Below are 19176 nucleotides of genomic sequence, written 5' to 3'. Positions count from 1 at the left end.
GTTGTGTGTGTGTGTGTGTGTGTCTATGTCACAAACTCGTTGTTATATACCTCCGCTGGGCAGTTGCTGGGAACCGGGAGCCGATAGCCGTTTTTCAGCAGGTCGGTCAGGTGGTAGACAATCATCTGGCCCTGCTTCTCGTTCCCCATCCTCTCCATGAATACCTGTGGCGGGAGGCCTCTGATTAGGGTCGAGTTCATAGCCCAATCAGCCGATTTGGTTCAATTAAACCCTTGTTTTTCGACATCAATTAAGTGAGTCAGACCACAAATGGGCACTTCAGTTTTTTTTTTTTTTTTTAAGACGTTGGAAAAAAAAACAAAGACTAAAAATAGTTGAGAGGAAAGGCAGTACCGTCGGGGGGCTGCAGCTCTTGTCGCTGTACGTGAAGAGTTCATAGAGGACAACGCCGAAACTCCAAATGTCGGACGCCACGGAGAACTTGCTTTCCGTCAGCGACTCTGGGGCGTACCTGTGAGCCAATGCAGACAAATCTCACATCCTTTCTTTTTCTTCATACTGTTAAAAAAAGGCCCTCCACTTGTAGAGTGTAGAGCATGTGGGAGTGGGGGGAGGAGAGACACTTTGGCATGCAGAGAGGAAGAAATGAACTGCTGATGAGGCACTGCTTTGAACCAGAGGAAAGAGCTAGGTTCTTTGCCCAAAAATCCATGAATTGACTGTTTCTTATTAAGATGTTCTTCCTCTCCTTTTGGCTTTTCCCTTCAGGGGTCACCACAGCGAATCAACCTTCTCCATCTAACCCTATTCTCTGTATCCTCCTCTCACACAAACTACCTTCATATCTTCTCTCACTAAGCCCATAAATCTTCTCCTTAGTCTTCCTCAACACCTCCTGCCTGGCAGCTTTAATTCCAGCATTCATCACAATATCCCTCCTCTGCAGAAGACCGAACCATCTCAGTCTGGCTTCTCTGACAGTCTCTCCAAAACATCTAACATGTGTTGTTCCTCTGACAGACTCATTCCTGATCCTATCCATCAGGGTCACACCCAAAGAGAACCTTAGCGTCTACATCTCTGCGACCCCTAGCTTTGCCTCCTGTCTTTTCGTCATTGCACTTTTGAGCAATTTGTGCTTCACAGCTAGAAACTCATGGGTTCGATTCCCGGGCCTGACGGGGACTTTCTGCGTGCAGTTTGCATGTTCTCCCCCTGTCTGCGTAGGTTTTCTCTGGGTGCTCCAGTTTCCCCTACCACTAAAAACATGTACAATAGGTCAGGATTAATGAGAGTGGTGTTTGTGAATGCAACTGTGGGACAATGGATGCAAATTAGCCCATGGCTACAATCCAGAGTGGTATGTTTACATGCATATCTCAAATAAATAAATTGTAACTGTTACTTGGCCGTACAGCATCACTGGTCTCACCAATGTCTTGTACACCTTTCCTTTCATTCTGGCTGGTAGTCTTCTATTTAATCATAGCATATCCACTCAGCAAGGTGGCTCACACTCTGCCAGCTGGTTATACATCTACAAATTTAATTATTTTTGATATTGTTGGATGTTTATTACAGATTCTTTCAGAATTATTTCAATGCATTCATCATTAATTGAATGCTTGTGTATACACCTCTTCATTTTCTACAAACCTCTATAAATTTGTATACACACACTTTTCTATTCTCTTCCTGTGTTTTACTGGGTTTGTGTGTGAAGATGAGCAAATGATTCCCCCTCCGGGTTAAACATTAATTCATTATCTACATCACTTGTCCTGCAGTCAGGGGTTATCACAGCTATCACAGCTGTCAAGAGGCGAGAGGCGGGGTATGCACTGGATTGGTTGCCAGTCAAGACACAGAGTCACAAATAGAGACAAACAACCAGACACTCTCTAATTCCCGTGTCAGCCATGTGGGGTCTCTCATGAAGCCACTATATGTTTTTGGACTGTGGGAAGAACCTGGAGGAAACTCACACAGACATGGGAAGAACATGCAAATCTCCCAAAAGAAAGGCTCCTTGTCAGAATCTATCAATGAACGTCCATGCTGTGGGGAGGAGGCACTAAACCACTGCATCACTGTCTACCACAGTGGTGCAGGCACTAAACCACGGCGCCCTGGGGCAGAAATGTCTGCTTCAAACAGTAGCCTTGTGTCCTCCTCACCAGAAGATAGGGCTCTCTCCGGGCTCTCTGACAGTGTAGTACTCCTTGTCCTGAGGCAGGACCTTGGTCAGCCCAAAATCGCCAATCTTCACCCTCATCTCGCTTTCCACCAGGATGTTTCTGGTGGCCAGGTCTCTGTGGATGTAACGCTTAATGGCCAGGTAGTCCATACCCTAGAAAGTAGGGGTTTCATCCAACACTGAGTGGCAGCTATTATTGTTTCAACCGTGGCATAAAACCTTAATGATTGTTGATCTTGTATTACCTTGCAAATCTGTGATGCATAGTGTAGTAATTTCTTAGAGTCAAAGTGGTCCTTATTTTTTCCAAGATAGTCCCTAAGGCTGCCATAGGGGAGGTACTCCATGATCAGCCGCAGGTTCCTTCGTCCTGTGAAGGACAGAGATGGGAAGTGTTATATCTCTGAAGGTCAAATGTAATTTTATTATCTTCTTTATTATCTAATGGAAATGGTCAGAAAGCCCCTGGGTAGCAGATGTGGAGGCTGTAAACACACGGTTATATGGGAGAGAATATAATGGTGAGGGCAAACATAGACTGAGAGGATTTCCCCCTTCTCTGCATTTCCATGGCAGATGCTGATTTTAGAGCAATAAGAAGAAAATAAAAAGTTTGCAGAGAAGGCTAGCCTATTGAAGCACATTCTAGTCACTTCTCCTTTGATTTTACACTGTGAAAGGCTCCAAGAACATTGTTCTCTAAGACCAATTATCACACAGAAAATATTAAGCATGATTATTTCGGGGTCTCCACCAGCTAGATAACTAGCTTAGCCTGATGGCATACAACATGGAGTAAATCAGCAGTCTACCGATGGAATCCACTTCCATTCCCTCTGCTGAGCTGCAGAAATTGTCCTTGACTGAAGTTGGGGTTACTGTCTCTGCTGACCTTTTGGATGGACTTGAATAATAAAGTTTTTGACAGAACAGGACAAGGTTACATATGATACAGTATATACTGATATGAAATACTGACTAAGTTGACCGTTTTTATGTCATGAACATGTTGGCTATGAAACAGGAAAGACCTTTCCAATTTTTGTCAGATAGGATGTGACACAAAGTGTTTTAGAAATGCTGTCATCTTTTAGTTTGTCTTTTAGTTTTAGTTTTTTAGGGCTTCCTAACTTGCCTTGACCTGTGGGCACAAAAAGGGTGCATGACTACTAGCAAAAAAAAAAAAAAGGTTTCGGAACATAGGAGGAAGTACAGGATGAAACCTACGCGAAAAAACTTCAAAGTACTAGTCAGACTTTGTCCTCTAAAGCTGTGGTCCTGAACCGTAATCCCCAGACTGATACCAGTGTGGGGAACATTTGGTACCGGTCTGCAAAGATAATCTTTCATGGTACAAATTATATATTTTTTTCATTAGACCTTCCGGATCTTATTTTGAAAAACTACTGTTTCTGCCTTCGCCTTACCGCTGCACTTAATATCCTACTTGCCTAAATAATGTGAAACTGACAAACGTTTTTAATAATTTAACCCCTATGCCTCGAACCGGTCCGAAACATTTTCATGCATCAAACTTGTCCCTGATACAAAAAAGGTTGGAGACCGCTGCTATAATGGGTTCTACCCGCTGCTAAAATGGGATGTCATTGGTCCTCACTGTTATCACTGAGAGACTCAGTGGCATTCATTTTAATTCCAAAGTCATAATGATTCTCAACGGCAGCAGGTGAGAAAGTCCCTATTCTTTGTGTGACAAGTTTCCTCTTAGGAAACTATAATTTTCTCAATAACTTCAGATAAACCACTACAAGGAACAAATAAAGAGGTATAGGCATCTCTGAGATGTTTGCAGGGGAATGTACTGAGTGAGAGCCCTACCTGCACTGTAACACACTCCCTTGTATTTGACGATGTTTTCGTGATGGAGGGACTTGAGAATCTCTATTTCCCGCTCAAAGTCCCGGAGGTGCTCAGCTGTGCTGTGCTGTAGCTTCTTCACTGCCACAACCTCCCCCGTGCTGTCCTGCAAGGGGTCGTACCTGCACATCTCCACGCTGCCGAAGTTCCCCTGCAGAGTGTTGTTAGACCAGGGCAAACTGTTAGTTAAAATGTTTTGTATAAACATTTTTCCACTGTTGCTTAACTCACTAAACTGTTCTGTCTCTGGAAATAGTGGTCAAAGTATAGTACTTAAATTGTGGATTTGCATGTTATAGTGGCTTTGGCCCTGGAATGTTGCATGAGTGCAAGCAGAAAATGAAAATGGAAGTAATGGAAGTGGAGATGCTGGTGGACATGGCTGACAGCGTGCTGTTGGGAAACAAATTGGTATTGTAGGAAAGGAAGAAAGAGTGTCAGTAAGAATGTTGATGCTGCCCATAATTAGGGAAGAAAAAAATTAATTATGAGGCGAAGATGGGAGCTATATGATAAAGATCATTGAAAAAAAAGGCCTTTAAGTAAAATATTAGCGCTGGCTTGATAAAACTTTGTCTTTAGCTGCATTTATTGCATCTTTGCATCACCTCACCTCCACAGATGCAGCTACAACTACTACCTTTACTTTGAGAGTCAGTGCTTTGCAATACTTGTGCTAAATTAAGTAGAGGATCACATGTGAAGGCCTCACGTCATACTAGAAATCTTTTCTTTCTCATGGATTTTCTGTATGCAAATCTACTTTCTATCCATAAGCTGGTTTTCTTTCCCAATGCAGCAAGTGTTACATGATACATTCTGCAAACAGAAAATGCTTTTTGAAAAGGAGGCTGCTCAAATGTTCTTGCATTTTCTTCCACATTTAAGATACTTTACTTCAATACTTGCCTTTGATTCAAACTGTTTTACATAGTCAATAAAGTACCATGTTGATAACACATCATGTGTTAAATTCGTATAACACTGTATATAATCAGCTTGCATTTTCTCCTCCCATTATGCAGGCAACTGAAGAAGTGTCCCATACTTCGCATTAATTGAGGGGAATTCTGAGGTATCGCTTACGATAGATTTAGATTTTTATGTAAAAGGATGATCTAAATCCTTTGTGTCAGAGACAAATAGGAAAGTGGTCAATGGATATTTTGAAAACTGTAAGTGTTGCTCACTTTCCCCAGCTGCTTGAGAAGGATGAGGTGTCTCTCCTCAAACTGAGCGGGCTCCTGGCTTTCGGGGGCCCATGGGAACGCGATGCCTCGTGTTCTGTTGGGCACCATGTCGCTCTCCACCAGCAGCTCATAGTCTAGCAGGAAACAGTACATTGTTATGATGTTACAATCTAAGATCTCGACAGAACTCTTGTTGATGGATATGCATATGGAAAATGAAATGGCTGCTGCTCTGTTATGCAATCAGTGACTGTCAGAAGGTTGTTCTTACCTGGTGTGAAGAGACTGTTGAGGTCTCTGATTACTGCTCTGAAGGAGGGTCGATGTGACGGCTCATAGTCCATGCAGCTGTTGATCAGGTTGGCCAGTTCTGTCCATGTCGGAGCCGGGAGCTGATGTCTGTCCTCGTAGAACAAGTTCTTCTGCAGCGGGACAGAGCAGACGTCAAGCACAGTTTCCATTAGCATTGGGCCAGGATACTCATCTATTCTTAGATCATGGTGAAGCTTAATTATTTTCTTTTCTAAAATGTTGTTTAGTTATAATATTACCCAATGCTTTTTTTGGACCCCAATCCTTAAAACTCCACATTTGAAGCCAAGGTCTACATGTCCAATTTTACTTGGAGACATGACAAATACCGACTATTTGATAAAGCTTTTCTGAGTTTATATGATACCAAAAATGGTGGTTTCAGTAGCTTCTTATCTAGGTGAATAACATTAATAGAAAAGGCTACAGTAGCATCATGATGAAATAAACACATGAGCAAACGCTAATGTATTTTCTTTCCCTTTCCAGTCAAGTTCCCTTAACCTTGGATGAGTCCAGGGTGCTGAGTGGCTTTTCTCCATTGCTACAGATCTCCCAGAGGGTGGTGCCAAAGCCCCACTTATCTGTGGCTAGACTCAGGTTCTGTGGGTTGTCAATGCATTCAGGGGGCACCCAGGGGATACGTTCAACCAGCACTAGGAGACACACAAAGCAGAGAGTTGTTCCTTTTGGCATACCAACTGAAAGCTGGAGAGCTGGGCTTCTGTAACCGGATTTGATGAGGATTTTCTAAGAATAACATTTTTTTTTAACAACTGGTGGAAACAGCTGCATTCAAAAATCTTGAGATGACCTTGACCTTGCGCATATGGCAAGAATGTGCCTCACCTTCTCTGGACAGCACGGTAGTACTGATACCAGGATCACTGAGTTTGATGAAGGGCAAGCTGCCTGACTTCCGATCCTCCTCTCTGATCAAGAGGACATTCTTGGCGCAAACATTACCATGAATTAAACTTTTTTCTTCCTGTGAGTGAAACAAAATAGGCATATCAATCACGCTATTGTGTGTGAATGAGGATAAAACATTTACTTTAAAGTGAAAGGCTCAACCAGGTTTGCTAACAAATGCTTTGTTCTCTTGGCCTTGAATTGAAGAGTCGCCTGATGTCACTTTCAAGGAGAAAGTAAAAGTGTGTGCATGTGATGGATTGTGTTCGTATGTCCATATCTGACCAGGTAGTGCATGCTCCATGCCAGCTGTTTGGCCACTTCCAGCTTCCACTTGATGTTGACACAGCTTTTGTTCTTTTTCAGGTAGGTGTCCAGGGAGCCAAATTTACCATATTCCTGTACCATTATGTCTGAAAGTAAGACGAAAAAAATTTTTTACCAAGCTATTTTCTGCATGGAAAATTTCTTTTTTGGGAGGGGGTGAATCCATATCCCTTAGTCTCACGTGTTGCTCATCTCTTTACCGTAATTACCAGGCTATGAGCCACTACTTTTTTCACACACTTTGAACACTATGGCTTAAACAATGATATAGCTAATTTATTGATTTTTTGGGCTCACCAGCTTCAAAATGCCATAACATTTAGCCTCGTCACACTGGACCAATGAAATTACCATGAAATCCTGAGGTTGTTCAATTCTAACACTGAAGAAGATCACTAATGGTTTTAGTGCGCAGGACGAGGATGAAGATAGTGATCAGCTGGAGCGGAAGAAGAGGGGATAGAAAATGGATGGATGAATGGACTTTTCCTTGTGTTATTTATTATTAATCTTTTTCAGGCACTGTTCGGAAAAAAATATTTTCTGGTACATATTTGTGGATGATACTGGTATATATTTAATTAACAGTTACAATTTTTTTTTCTGTGTAAATATCCCAATACAACAGGGACACCTGCAGCTTATAGACAAGTGCGGCCTATATGTGTACACATATATTTATTTATTTATTTTTAGCTGGTGCTAAAACAGGTGCCAAACTTGCTCTCAACAGTCTGGAAATTACAGAACTTTAAATGACCAAAAATGGGGGACAAAATACATTTTGACACATTTCCAGTCAGTTATATTATCTCTTCAGATATGATAGAATGGAACATTGGATCCTCAGTCTGCTCAGGGGGACAGGAAAAAGACTCTTTCCATTTTCTATATATTTCTTTATCAGTGTAAGAGCTTTATATACATGGTTCATCAAATAACAAATTTGTTAAAAAAAGTACAGAAACCTCCATGACAAAAAGAGATGTATGTATTACTGATAATTAAAATCAATAAAAATCCCCAAAACAACTTGTAAAAAGTCATCACATATTACCTCCAATTCCTTCCTGCTGCTATTCAAATATTTGACTGGCACACAGAATGTGTTCATTTTTTATGTGCTCAGTCTGCTTGGGGCAGGGGTGGACCTGAACGTTGGATTGGTCCTTTATTCTCCAACATGCCCAAGTTAGAGACACCTGTTTTCTATTTTTATGTTTGTGTTTGTGCGTGTCTGTGTGTTGGTGTGTGTGTGTGTATGTGTGTGTGTGAGACCTACTTTCATCTCCGCAAACACACACTCCATGGATCAAGATCAGGTGATTAAAGGAGACCTGGGTCATCATGCTCGCTGCCTCGAAAAAGGACTGAGACACAGGGAGAGGACAAACGGAGACATGAAGGCGTCAGAATGGGAGAGGGAGGAAGACAACCCAGTTGATCACACACTCACTCCATTAGTAAGCCAACCTCTGAATAGTTGCGATGTGCCTTGTCTAGGATCTTCAGCACCACGTCCATCTGGTGTATCTCCCCGTAGTCTCCCAGCACCTTCCTCACACCCCTGAAGATCTTCGTGAATGTCCCTTGACCCAGACTTTCTTTCTAAAGTGATAAGCACAACAGTTTTTTAATTTTTAATTTTTTTTTTCCCTCTCTTTACTATTTTAGGGTTTTCTTTTTTTCATTGTCTTGCTCAACAACACTTTGACACACTAGCAGGAGCCGGCAATCAAAACAGGAATGCTCAGTTCCAAAGACGATTGCTCTGTCTCCTGTGCCATGCGGCCCTTCAAATTTTAAGAAATATGAAGTTTTATGAAAAGATTTAAACAGCTGTCATTAACCCAAGTTGGACTTTGAAAAACAATATTTTAAATAATATCTTCTTTTCTTTCAACTGCTCCCTTCAGGGGTTGCCACAGTAAGTCATCCGTCTCAATCTAAACCTATTCTCTATATATTCTTCTCTCACACCAACTATATTTCTAATGAAATAGTAGTAATATTTTAAACATTACAGACACTGATACTGTCAGTTTTCTAAACATCTCAAAGAAAAGTAGAATACTGTCTAAGTTATTTTCCAGAACAATGTAGTGGCTACCAGGACACTATACTGCATTTGTTTTTTTCAGTTTTTTTATGGTTGCAGCCAGATTAAAATAACTGGAGTCAGATTAGGGTGGTGCTTGACTAACTTCTTCCGCACATTGGAAAAACTAATTGGAGGAAATCCCAAATCGGCACTTTATAATCCCAAATCGGCACAAATCTGGCATTTATAATGGCCAGAAAGAAATACAGTCAGCATTTGGGACTCATTCAGAACCTGAGGTATCCTGGCTGATGACAAGCTAAGAAAAGGATTTTCCTGTTTCCTTATTTCCCAGGGCACTGGTTTACTGCTTAATGTCCACTTCAGAGCAGAGATGTTTCACAGATTTACAGTTCAATCCTTTTAAATCTACTGTATATGATATTCATCACTTTTAGATTTGGCTGTAAGCAAAACCAACTCACGAAAACGAGGTCCTCTTTTCGGATCTTGTGGAAGACCATCTGCCCAATGTTTTGTTTGTGAAGGGAGGGAGAGTGAGAAGCCTCCGGGCCTTGATTGTTTCTGCATATCAGCAGGTTGGATTTGTCTGTGGGGGTGGTTGTGAGATCATGGATCATGGCACGGTATCAGAACCAGGAAAATTCACTTTTACTACTATTACATTCTGCAACTGCTTTTTATTCAGAGAACTGGACTTGAATTTATTCCCTTGAAGAGGTTTAACCTCTCATCCGACAGGCTTCTTCACTTTGACCAAAGGAACTGAAGATGCCTCTCAGATGTGAGGTGAAATGTCTTCAGAGGAAGAGGTTCAAGTCCAGTTACCATAAAAAGATTTAAACGACAATTAAAACCTGGATGACTGAGAATCATAGACATGTTCAAGAGAGATATACGGTCATTAGAGTTCATCAGTAGGTCCATCATGTCCCTTACTGGGATACTATGATGATCATGCGTGGTAAAATTCCCACTAAATTCTTCATCCAAAATAATACAGGGCTCATTAAATTTACAAATCTAAATCTACGGTTTAGAGATATTATCAGTAGTTAGAATTTTACGAGTTAAAATTAATTTAGTGAATCTGCAAAAACAAGGATTTCACACAATTGTCATGAAGAGTATTTAGAGCAGTGCAGCCTAAGGGGGGCACAAACTAGTTTTTCTGAGCTGGCCCCAAGACAAAATAAATGAAGAGAGTTGTGTCAGGAAGGGCATCTGGACAGATGATGGCTGTCTTTGCAAAAAGTATAGAAATGGCTATAGTGAATACTTTTTTCCAGAAGAGACAGGGGCGTAGGGAAACTTATAAGAGCGGAGGTATGAGCACACAGGTAGACTACATCTTGTTTAGACAGTGTAAAGGAGATCAGAGACTACAAAGAAGTGGTTTGTGAGATTGTAGCTAAACATCATAGGATGGTAGTTTGGAGGGTGAATGTAGAGACAAGGAAGATGAAGAGGACAAAAATTGAGCAGACGACAAAGTTGTGGAATCTGAAAAAGGAAAGAGTGTATGGTTTTCAGGAAAGAGCTGAGAGAGGCTCTGAGTGGTCAGGAGCAGTACACAAGAGAGTACTTGTGTGTCGTCTGTAAGGAAAATAAATAAGGAGACCTGGTAGTGGATTGAAGCAGTGCAGGAGTATATTCAGAGAAAGAGATCAGCAAAGAAGAAGTGTGACACTGAGGGCATCGAAGAGAGCAGACAGGAGTAGAGGGAGATGCAGCACAAGGTAAAGCTAGAGGTAGCAAAGGCTACTTGGAAAAGTAGGGAGGCAGGGATGTGCAGAATTGGGGTAAATACCGAGGAATAAAAGTGATGAGCCATACAATGAAGTTATGGGAAAAAGTAGTGGAAGCTAGATTGAGAGCAGAAGTCAGCATTTGTGATCAGTAGTATGGTTTTCAGCATACTACAGTTGCAGTATATGTTCTATGAACACGGGTAGAAAAGTACAGAGAAGGTCAGAGGGAGCAGCATTGTGTCCTTGTAGACCTAGTACAAACATACGTCAGGGTGTAGAGAGAGGAACTAAGGTACTGTATGAGGAAGTCTGGACATGCAGAGAAGTAGGACATGTATGCGAGCTGTGAGACAGCGATGAAGTGTACTGTAGGTGTAACAGAGAAGTTCAAGGCAGAGGTGGGACTTTATCAAGGGTCAGCTCCGAGGGTCTTCTTGTTTGCAGTGGTGATGGACAGGCTGACAGAGGAGGCAGGAATTTCCATGTACCATGATGTTTGCAGATGAAATTGTGATCTATGGTGAAAGCAGGGAGCAGGTAGGAAAATCTATAGAGGTGGAGGTATGCTCTGGAAAGGAGGAATGAAGATTAGTCTCAGCAAGACATAATACATGTGAGTGAATGAGACAGAACCCAAGTGGAACAGGCTACGGGGAGTGCAGATTAAGAATAAGGAGGATTTGAGGCACTTAGGGACAACAGCAATGGAGAGTATGGAAAAGAGGTGAAGAAACATAGTGAAGCAGGTTCGAATGGGTGGATAAAAGTGTCAGGGGTAATGTGTGATAAAAGAGTATTGGCCAGAATGAATGGAAAGGTGTACGAAACAGTGGTGAACCCAGCCATGCTATATGGTTTCGAGACATTTACATTGAAGAAAAGATGGGAAGTAGAGCTGGAGGCAGCAGAGATGAAGATGTTGAGGTTATCTTTGGGAGGGACGAGGATAGATAGGGATCAGGAATGAGTTGATCAAAGGGACAGCACATGTTAGATGTTTCACAGAGAAGGTCAGTGAAGCCAGACTGAGATGGTTTGGTCATGCAATGAGGAGGGATAGCGGTTATGTTGGTAGAAGGATGCTGGGGTTGGACCTGCCAAGCAGGAGGCTAGGAAGAAAAGAAAGAAAAGAAGGCTAGGAAGAAAACCAAAAAAAAGATTTATGAATATAGTAAACATGGAGTTAGTTGGAGTGAGAGTAGAGGATACAGAGAATAGGATTATATGTAGGAGGTTGATTCGATGTGGCAACCCCTGAAGTGTGTAGGTGTAAGAAAATATCCAGTAAGCACTGATGAGCTTATCCATCAACACCAAATATTTAGGCAAAGGATCATTAATTAGATTAAATAAAATTAATTACCTAGTTTACACTGCCCAGTGAATATAGTTATCTTTGTTTTGGTCTCTTCACAATCTTCCAGAACCTGTCAGGTTGCTTCAAACCTTGCAGCAAAGAATTCTATTGCACTAAGTATTCTGATTTGAATATTAATAACAGCAATTTAAACTTAAGTGTGCTGATTTTCCATTGTTTAAATTCAATTGTCTCTCTTATTTTTGTAATACTACCTGTTTGTTTGCACTGCTAGATGAAAATACTTAGTTGGATTGGTATGTTTTCTTGGTGTACATTTATTTACCCAATGGAAACAAGGCTTTAAACCCATTGAATCAATTAATTCATTTCACATTTCGCAAAGGCTAAGTCAAAAGTTTGTTCCAGAGGTTACCCAGAAGCAGCTAAAGAGTGAAGATGTGTGCAACCAACACACAGCATAATTGGCCAATCAAAGCAAATTAGGATTTCAGAATCAGAATTACTTTATTGATCCCAAATTACAAATGGTTTCAATTGAAATTAAATCAATTGCAAGAATAATCACTACGTTATTTTTATAACACTGAATATGATGTTTTTATACATAAGCACACATAATTTTAGTGTTGTGTATGAGTGTGCATGCATGTGTGTTCATGAGTACTTGCATTTAGGGCTGGGTGGGCAGCATGTGGTCAGCTGGAACGTGTATCCATCTGTGCGTAGCGCCTCCTTTCGGTAACAGTTTAGAAGATCCTTGAGTGAACCAAAGCTCTTCATGGCACCACTTAGAATATACTCTCCAGACTCCGTCCGCACAATCTGACAGTGCTTGTAGTCCACTATTGCTTCATCCTGAATGCCAAAGAGGTAGTGAATCTTAGTTCTATGTTAGTACAGTCCATGTGATATCACTTGGGTTGGCCCAGAGCAGCTTCATTTGAATATTTAGCCCCAAATTTAGAATTATTTTAATGAACATACAAACAAACAAACAAATGATTATTTAAAATAGCTTAAAATTTTCACATTTGCAAGAATTCATACCAACGGGTTCAAGCAGGTTGGAATGGGTGGAGTGTCAGGGGAACTATGCGATAAAGACTATCAGCCAGAATGAAAAGAAAGGTGTACAAGACAGTGTTGAAACCAGCAATGTTGTATGGTCTAGAAAACTGCAATATTTCATTTCACGGTGCAATATTTCATTTCATAACAGCTACACTACAATTTTTCCTTTTATCATACTATTGTGCACTCCTTACCTCACTTGTTACTAAGACACTTATAGTTTTATCACTTGTTTACTAAGACACTTTATAGTTTCACTGACACTCTTTATAGTTTATAGTTTATTTTTATTTCTAATTCTGCCTTTTTCTTTTTATTATTTATTACTGTTATATTTTCTGTAACTCTGGCGCAACAATTTCCTTCGGGATTAATAAAGTTGTTCTTATCTTATCTTATCTTAACAGGGGTGGGCAAACTTTTTGGCGCAGGGGCCACATTAACTTTTAAAATTTGACAGACGGGCCGGGTCACCATAAGATACATATAAAAAAATGCATTTCATATCAGACTCATCTGACATTTGCTTTTAAAATAAAACCAGCTTGGTTTTGAAGGTTCTGTCGTTTGCTTACATATCATGGACAAACCAGTTTTTTCCCTTTTTCCCAGTGATTTTCAACCAATTTTGAGCCGCACCACATTTTTTACCTTTACAAAATCCTGGGGCACACCACCAACCAAAATGACAGTCTAACACAGTACATATAATACATATAGTTAATAATATAGTTTTTAATGTATTTATACTCACTTAGTGTGAGACCTAGGGCTGTTTCGGTGAAAACAAAATGGGTATCCTGGCAGTAATGGTAGAAAGACACACACGAAGCTCTTGCTCAAGCTTTAAAAGCTGTAAGTATTGATGTTTCTGCCACAGTGTGGGACTTTTTGGATATAGCTACGAGTTCAGCAACAAGGTAGCTAACTTTTCAGGGCTCTCTGATTTACCTTTGTGGTGTTTCTCAAAAAAAAAAAAAGCCTGTTTCGCATTGTTTGTAGATAAGCATACAAAATAGTGGCACACTAGTGTGGTGCCGCACACTGGTTGAAAACCATCCGGCTAAATCACAAAGCCTATCTGTGTCATTCAGCTCCTGAAAATTCTCAGGTGTTCCCAAGTAGCTCCAAAAATGAAATAATCTCCTGTTTGAGCTACCGCATTCATTGATCCAATCATTTAATCGTTCACAACAAGTATGAATTCTTTACCAATCTTTGGCGGGCTGGATTAAAAAGACCAACAGGCTAATGTGGCCCGCGGGCCACAGTTTGCCCACCCCAGGTCTAGAAACAGGGACAAAACAAAAAGACAGGCGGCAGTTCCTCCTGTGAATATTCAATACTGTCACTGGGCATCCTTGCTGTGACGTTATTGGCAATGTACTGTAAGTGTAAGTTGAACTGTCGCAAGGAAGCATGTTGCTCGGGGGTGAGGAAACAAGATAATTCTCATCTCAAGGACTGTGCCCTATGACAGCTATGACAACTATGACAGCTGCTTGGTGTTTACCCAAAATACTTTTAACGATTTGAAATGAGTTATGCAAAACTTGAACCTCTATCTTCCCCTACTGCATAGCTCTCCTTGTTTCTATTACTCTGTTATTTAGTGTATTTAGTCCAAGTGAGGTCCAATGTGTACGTTGAATGACTTTATGGTTCAGTGAATTAAGTTTTTACAACATTTGTTGTATGATTAGGTGGATGGCAGTTGGTGACAAGAGTCCTGTGTCGGGAGCTGAATCAAGGCATTTAAGCTGTTTGACAAGACCCTGAAGCCATACAGTTAATCAGTTAGGGAAGACTGTGTTAACGGCTGTCTGTTAGTATAGTCACATGTGGTAACCGCAGTACTTCACACTGAAGATGATTACAGTACTCACCCTGACTACAAAAGAAATAAAGAATTTTTCATAGTCCAAAGGGCTGCAGCGAAGGATGTACAGGCCTTGATGGTTACCAGAGCGACGCAGTTTACCAATTGTAAACTCCATCCTGTGATCAAATGGACAGAATGTGTCTTTGTGTCTCTGAATCAGCCTTTGATTGTAGGGACACGTGTGTTTGTCATATGCTGTATTTGTGCTCTCTGTATGATACTCACGACATAGGGCCATGGCAGTAGCTCTGAATGCACTCAAGAAGTCTTGGTGGAGCAACCTCTTTGCAAAGGTAGTGGTGAGTATCTGCCACTAGTCTGTAATATCCATCAATTAGAGATACAAACGACAGTGCTGCTGGTGGCGAATGAAACTCCAGCTCCTGAAGTAATACAAAAAAGAATGTTTTGGCCAAGGTAGCAGGCAGAGGGAGATAAAGATACATACTGCTGTAGTTGCTTAAAGATAACAGGTCAACAAGCCATGGTCTAAGATAATACTCTTGAATCAGTGAACCTGGCACTACACTATAAATAGTGAAGTATGAGGAGCCAAGACTCAATAGACCAAAAGACCAATAGACCAAAAGACCAAGAATCAAGCGATAGACTAAAGTGTCTCTCTTCTCATTTTGTCGTATACAGCAAACTCAGTTAAAGTCATTTAGAACGGTTGGAACTGAAATGTTTCAAATGAATTTCTTTTCTCTTCTAGTCATCCACATATTTTCCAGCAAACACAGAACATTTATATCAAATTATATGGCTGAGATGAAAAAGATACATTAAACCCTAAACTAGTTAAAGGGAGGAACAGTATTCTGTTGCAGTCTACAGTGCCTAAGGAGTAGATATATGTTGGGGAGTGTAAAAGTGTAAAACATACCAGGATTTTATTGTTTTGATCGGTGAGGGTAACTATGCGGCTCTCTACAGAGCCTTCTTTATTGGACTGTTTAATAGTGATATCTATCACCTCTGGAAAATCACAGTACGTCCATAACTCCTAGAGGCAAAAAAAAAAGGTAATATTGGTGAGTTTCACTTGCATTCGGTACAATACCATGTCCACACATCCACTTTTGTTGTTACTGGTGATTCAGAGTAATAACCAGCTTCATCACTTTTTACCAGCTATGAAATTACCTGACAGCCAATTTGACAAATCCAAATTATTACCATGGCAACATAAAACAATCTCTGGCCCTCACCTCCTCTGCTTCATCTTTTTTCCCTATTGAACACTGGATGCCCTTGTTGCCCATGACAACAATGGTCATTGCATGTGCAGAGAGGTCTGTGACTTGGAAGCGTTCAGAGTAGAGGGATGGAAGTAGCATTTCCAGGGTCATCAAATAAGTTAGTCTCAGGTTGCAAACCGAGGCCTTGCAGTCACAGAATTGCTGGATAAACTTCTTGAAACGATTACGGATACGCTTCCTTGTCAGGATGTTATATTTCTGAATGTGGCTGTGCATGCTCCGTGGCAGGAAGGACTTGTAGCTGGAATTGAGTAAGATGAGAACACAGAGAGAAAACAGAGGGAAGTGAGTGAGAATTAAAGAAAGCAGATAACAGAAGACTTAAATGACAGAAGTAAGATGGATGATTATAGAGCCAGGTAACTACAACAACTAATTTACATGTAAGCAAATCTTGTGGCAGTAATCTATTGTATTGACTCACACCTGACTGCCCAATAGAAACTTCCATATCAAGCCCAAGAGTTAAATGGTAGAATCAATTAACAGATTCTGCTGATGACTGATGCTTACATTTAGTCAATTCAAGGCAGGCCTTATTGAGGAAAACAGGTTCATAACACAGAAAAAATAGAAATACAATGTGAGACAGCAAACCAACAATAAAAGGAAATTAAAAACAAAAAGATGTTCCACATTGATGATTGCAGCTTTTTTACACAAGCTTGATGACAAGCTGTTTCCCAATTTGAACTCAGAATTGAGAAACAGCTCAAGGTTGGTAATGACTTGCAGAAATATGTAGAAACATTGTTTTATATCACACCTGACAGGCATTGACAAACATTTAAGTTTGTACTCTTCACAGCTTTTAGTAGCAGCCATCGGCTGTCACTACTATAGGAGAACCTGCAAGTTTAACCTTTCCCTTAGAAATAACACAAGCAATGTATAGGCAATACATCAGACAGCCTTAAGAGACACTATAACACTATCCAAAACTAATTGATCGTTTCTAGGAAGCAAAAGCATCATACCTGGTATTGTTGTAAACATCCACAGGTGATTGATTAGTCTCTTTGGCAAGTCTCACCATGTCAAGCACTGCCATGCCCAGACAGTCCTCCTGGGCTGCATAGTCCATCGAAATCTGGATCCTGTCATTCAGAAAGTCGCTGCGCCACTATCAATGGAAATACAAATCAGCAAAAATCAAATCCAATAGGTGTCGAATTTGTGATGTAAAGGAGTCAGAGAGGCTGTAATGTTGTTTGTGTACAAACATTACTAAAGAACATGTTGTGGTCAAATTCCCATGCAGCCTCAGGGCAGCACTGGCCGGTGTCTCCCCAAGCCAGCCTCGGGGGGGCACGGAGCAGTGTCTCCCTGAGCCAGTCCCAAGCCCGGATAAATGCAGAGGGTTGCGTCAGGAAGGGCATCCGGCGTAAAACTTTTGCCAAAACCAAACAAGCAAATCAACCATAATAACCAGATCATAGTCAAGGACCAGGTAAACAACAACTGCCATTGGTACCGATGACCTACAGGGTACCAGTGGAAATTGGGCTACTGTGGGTCGTCCGAGAAGAAGAGGAGGAGGGCGTGTTCAGAAGCAGAGAGAAAGGAGGAAAGGAAAGAGCCTGGGACTGAGAGTAGGGCCTTTGAATATCAGGACTATGACAGGAAAAGGTGGAGTCGGTCGACATGATGCAGAGAAGGAAGGTGGATATATTGTGTGTCCAGGAGACCAGGAAGTAAGGCTAGAAGCTTAGGAGCAGGCTCTAAATTGTACTACTATTGTTCTAACAAGAAGTGAAATGGAGTAGGAGTTATCTTGAAGGAGGAGTTTGTTAGGAATGTTCTGGAGGTGAAAAGAGTGAGTCTGAAACTGGAAATCGAAGGTGTGATGCTCAATGTTGTTAGTGGTTATGCCCCGCAGGTGGGATGTGAATTTGAAGAAAAGGAGAAGTTCTGGAATTAGTTAGATGAAGTGATGCAGAATATCCCCTGAAATGAGAGAGTAGTAATTAGTGCAGACCTCAATGGACATGTTGGTCCAGGCAATAGAGGGGATGAAGAAGTGATGGGCAGATTTGGTATACAGGATAGGAATGAAGAGGGACAGATGGTGGTAGATTTTGCAAAAAGGATGGAAATGGCTGTAGTGAACACTTTTTTCCAGAAAAAAGTGGAACATAGGGTAACTTATAAGAGCGGAGGTAGGAGCACGCAGGTAGACTACATCTTGTATAGATGAGGTAACCTGAAAGAGATCAGTGACTGCAAAGTAGTTGTAGGTGAGAGTGTAGCCACACAGCATAGGATGGTGGTTTATAGGATGACTCTGGGGATAAGGAAGATCAAGAGGACAAAGGCAGAGCAGAGGATAAAGTGGTGGAAGCTGAAAAGGGAGGAGTGTTGTATGGTTTTCAGGGAGGAGTTGAGAAAGGCTCTGGCTGGTCAGGGAGAGCTCCCATTGGACAACAACAGCTAGTGTTATCAGGGAGACAGGTAGAAGAGTACTTGGTGTGTGGCCACTAAGTAACAGAGATTAGTAAAAGTGAAGTGAGGAAGGCATTGAAGAGGATGAAGAGTGGAAAAGCAGTTGGTCCTGATGTTATACCCGTGGAGGTCTGTCAGTGTCTAGGAGAGGCAGCCGTAGATTTTCTGACTCCATTATTCAACAGGATCTTAGAGAGTGAAAAGATGCCTGAAGAATGGAGATGAAGTGTGATGGAGCCTATTTTAAGAATGAGGGGGATGTGCAGAATTGCGGTAACTATAGAGGGATAAAGTTGATGAGCCATACAATTAAGTTATGGGAAAGAGAAGTGGAAACAAGACTGACAGCAGAAGTCAGCATTTGTGAACAGCAGTATGGCTTCATGCCTAGAAAGAGTACTACAGATGCAGTATTTGCTTTGAGAATGCTAATAGAGAAGTACAAAGAAGGCAAGAGGGAGCTACCATATTTTCACGACCATAAGGCGCACCGTACTAAAAAGGCGCAGTCTCAGTTATGTGTGCCATTATGTATTTAACACACATATTAGGTGGACCTGATTATAGGGCGCAGGTTTTATATACAATCCACGCCCACACTTCCCCCT

At 41.2% G+C, this 19176-nt stretch overlaps 1 protein-coding gene across 5 annotated transcripts in view; it reads right to left on the bottom strand.

The window, feature by feature from the left end:
- Window positions 1-19176, bottom strand: part of LOC147231304 (tyrosine-protein kinase JAK2-like) — a 36211-nt gene that overhangs the window by 2870 nt on the left and 14165 nt on the right. For 4 of the 5 annotated variants that reach the window (XM_086152623.1, XM_086152620.1, XM_086152622.1 and 1 more), the window contains 19 exons: window positions 17104-17249; window positions 16076-16367; window positions 15751-15870; window positions 15090-15247; window positions 14869-14980; window positions 12580-12766; window positions 9304-9428; window positions 8251-8385; window positions 8060-8147; window positions 6736-6863; window positions 6388-6526; window positions 6043-6194; window positions 5498-5648; window positions 5227-5360; window positions 3998-4187; window positions 2404-2528; window positions 2139-2311; window positions 355-472; window positions 51-164 (listed from right to left, as the gene is read on the bottom strand). In XM_086152623.1, coding sequence (XP_086008749.1) covers window positions 51-164; window positions 355-472; window positions 2139-2311; window positions 2404-2528; window positions 3998-4187; window positions 5227-5360; window positions 5498-5648; window positions 6043-6194; window positions 6388-6526; window positions 6736-6863; window positions 8060-8147; window positions 8251-8385; window positions 9304-9428; window positions 12580-12766; window positions 14869-14980; window positions 15090-15247; window positions 15751-15870; window positions 16076-16367; window positions 17104-17249 — 2787 coding nt within the window. The remainder of the gene's footprint in view (window positions 1-50; window positions 165-354; window positions 473-2138; window positions 2312-2403; window positions 2529-3997; window positions 4188-5226; window positions 5361-5497; window positions 5649-6042; window positions 6195-6387; window positions 6527-6735; window positions 6864-8059; window positions 8148-8250; window positions 8386-9303; window positions 9429-12579; window positions 12767-14868; window positions 14981-15089; window positions 15248-15750; window positions 15871-16075; window positions 16368-17103; window positions 17250-19176) is intronic. The other variant, XM_086152625.1, reaches the window with a different exon arrangement.

This window comes from Fistularia commersonii, chromosome 9 (assembly GCF_037954325.1).
Source record: "Fistularia commersonii isolate RoL2024-O1a breed Wild chromosome 9, RoL_Fcom_v1.0, whole genome shotgun sequence".
Classification (NCBI taxonomy): domain Eukaryota; kingdom Metazoa; phylum Chordata; class Actinopteri; order Syngnathiformes; family Fistulariidae; genus Fistularia; species Fistularia commersonii.
This window is presented reverse-complemented; position numbering and strand designations above follow the sequence as displayed.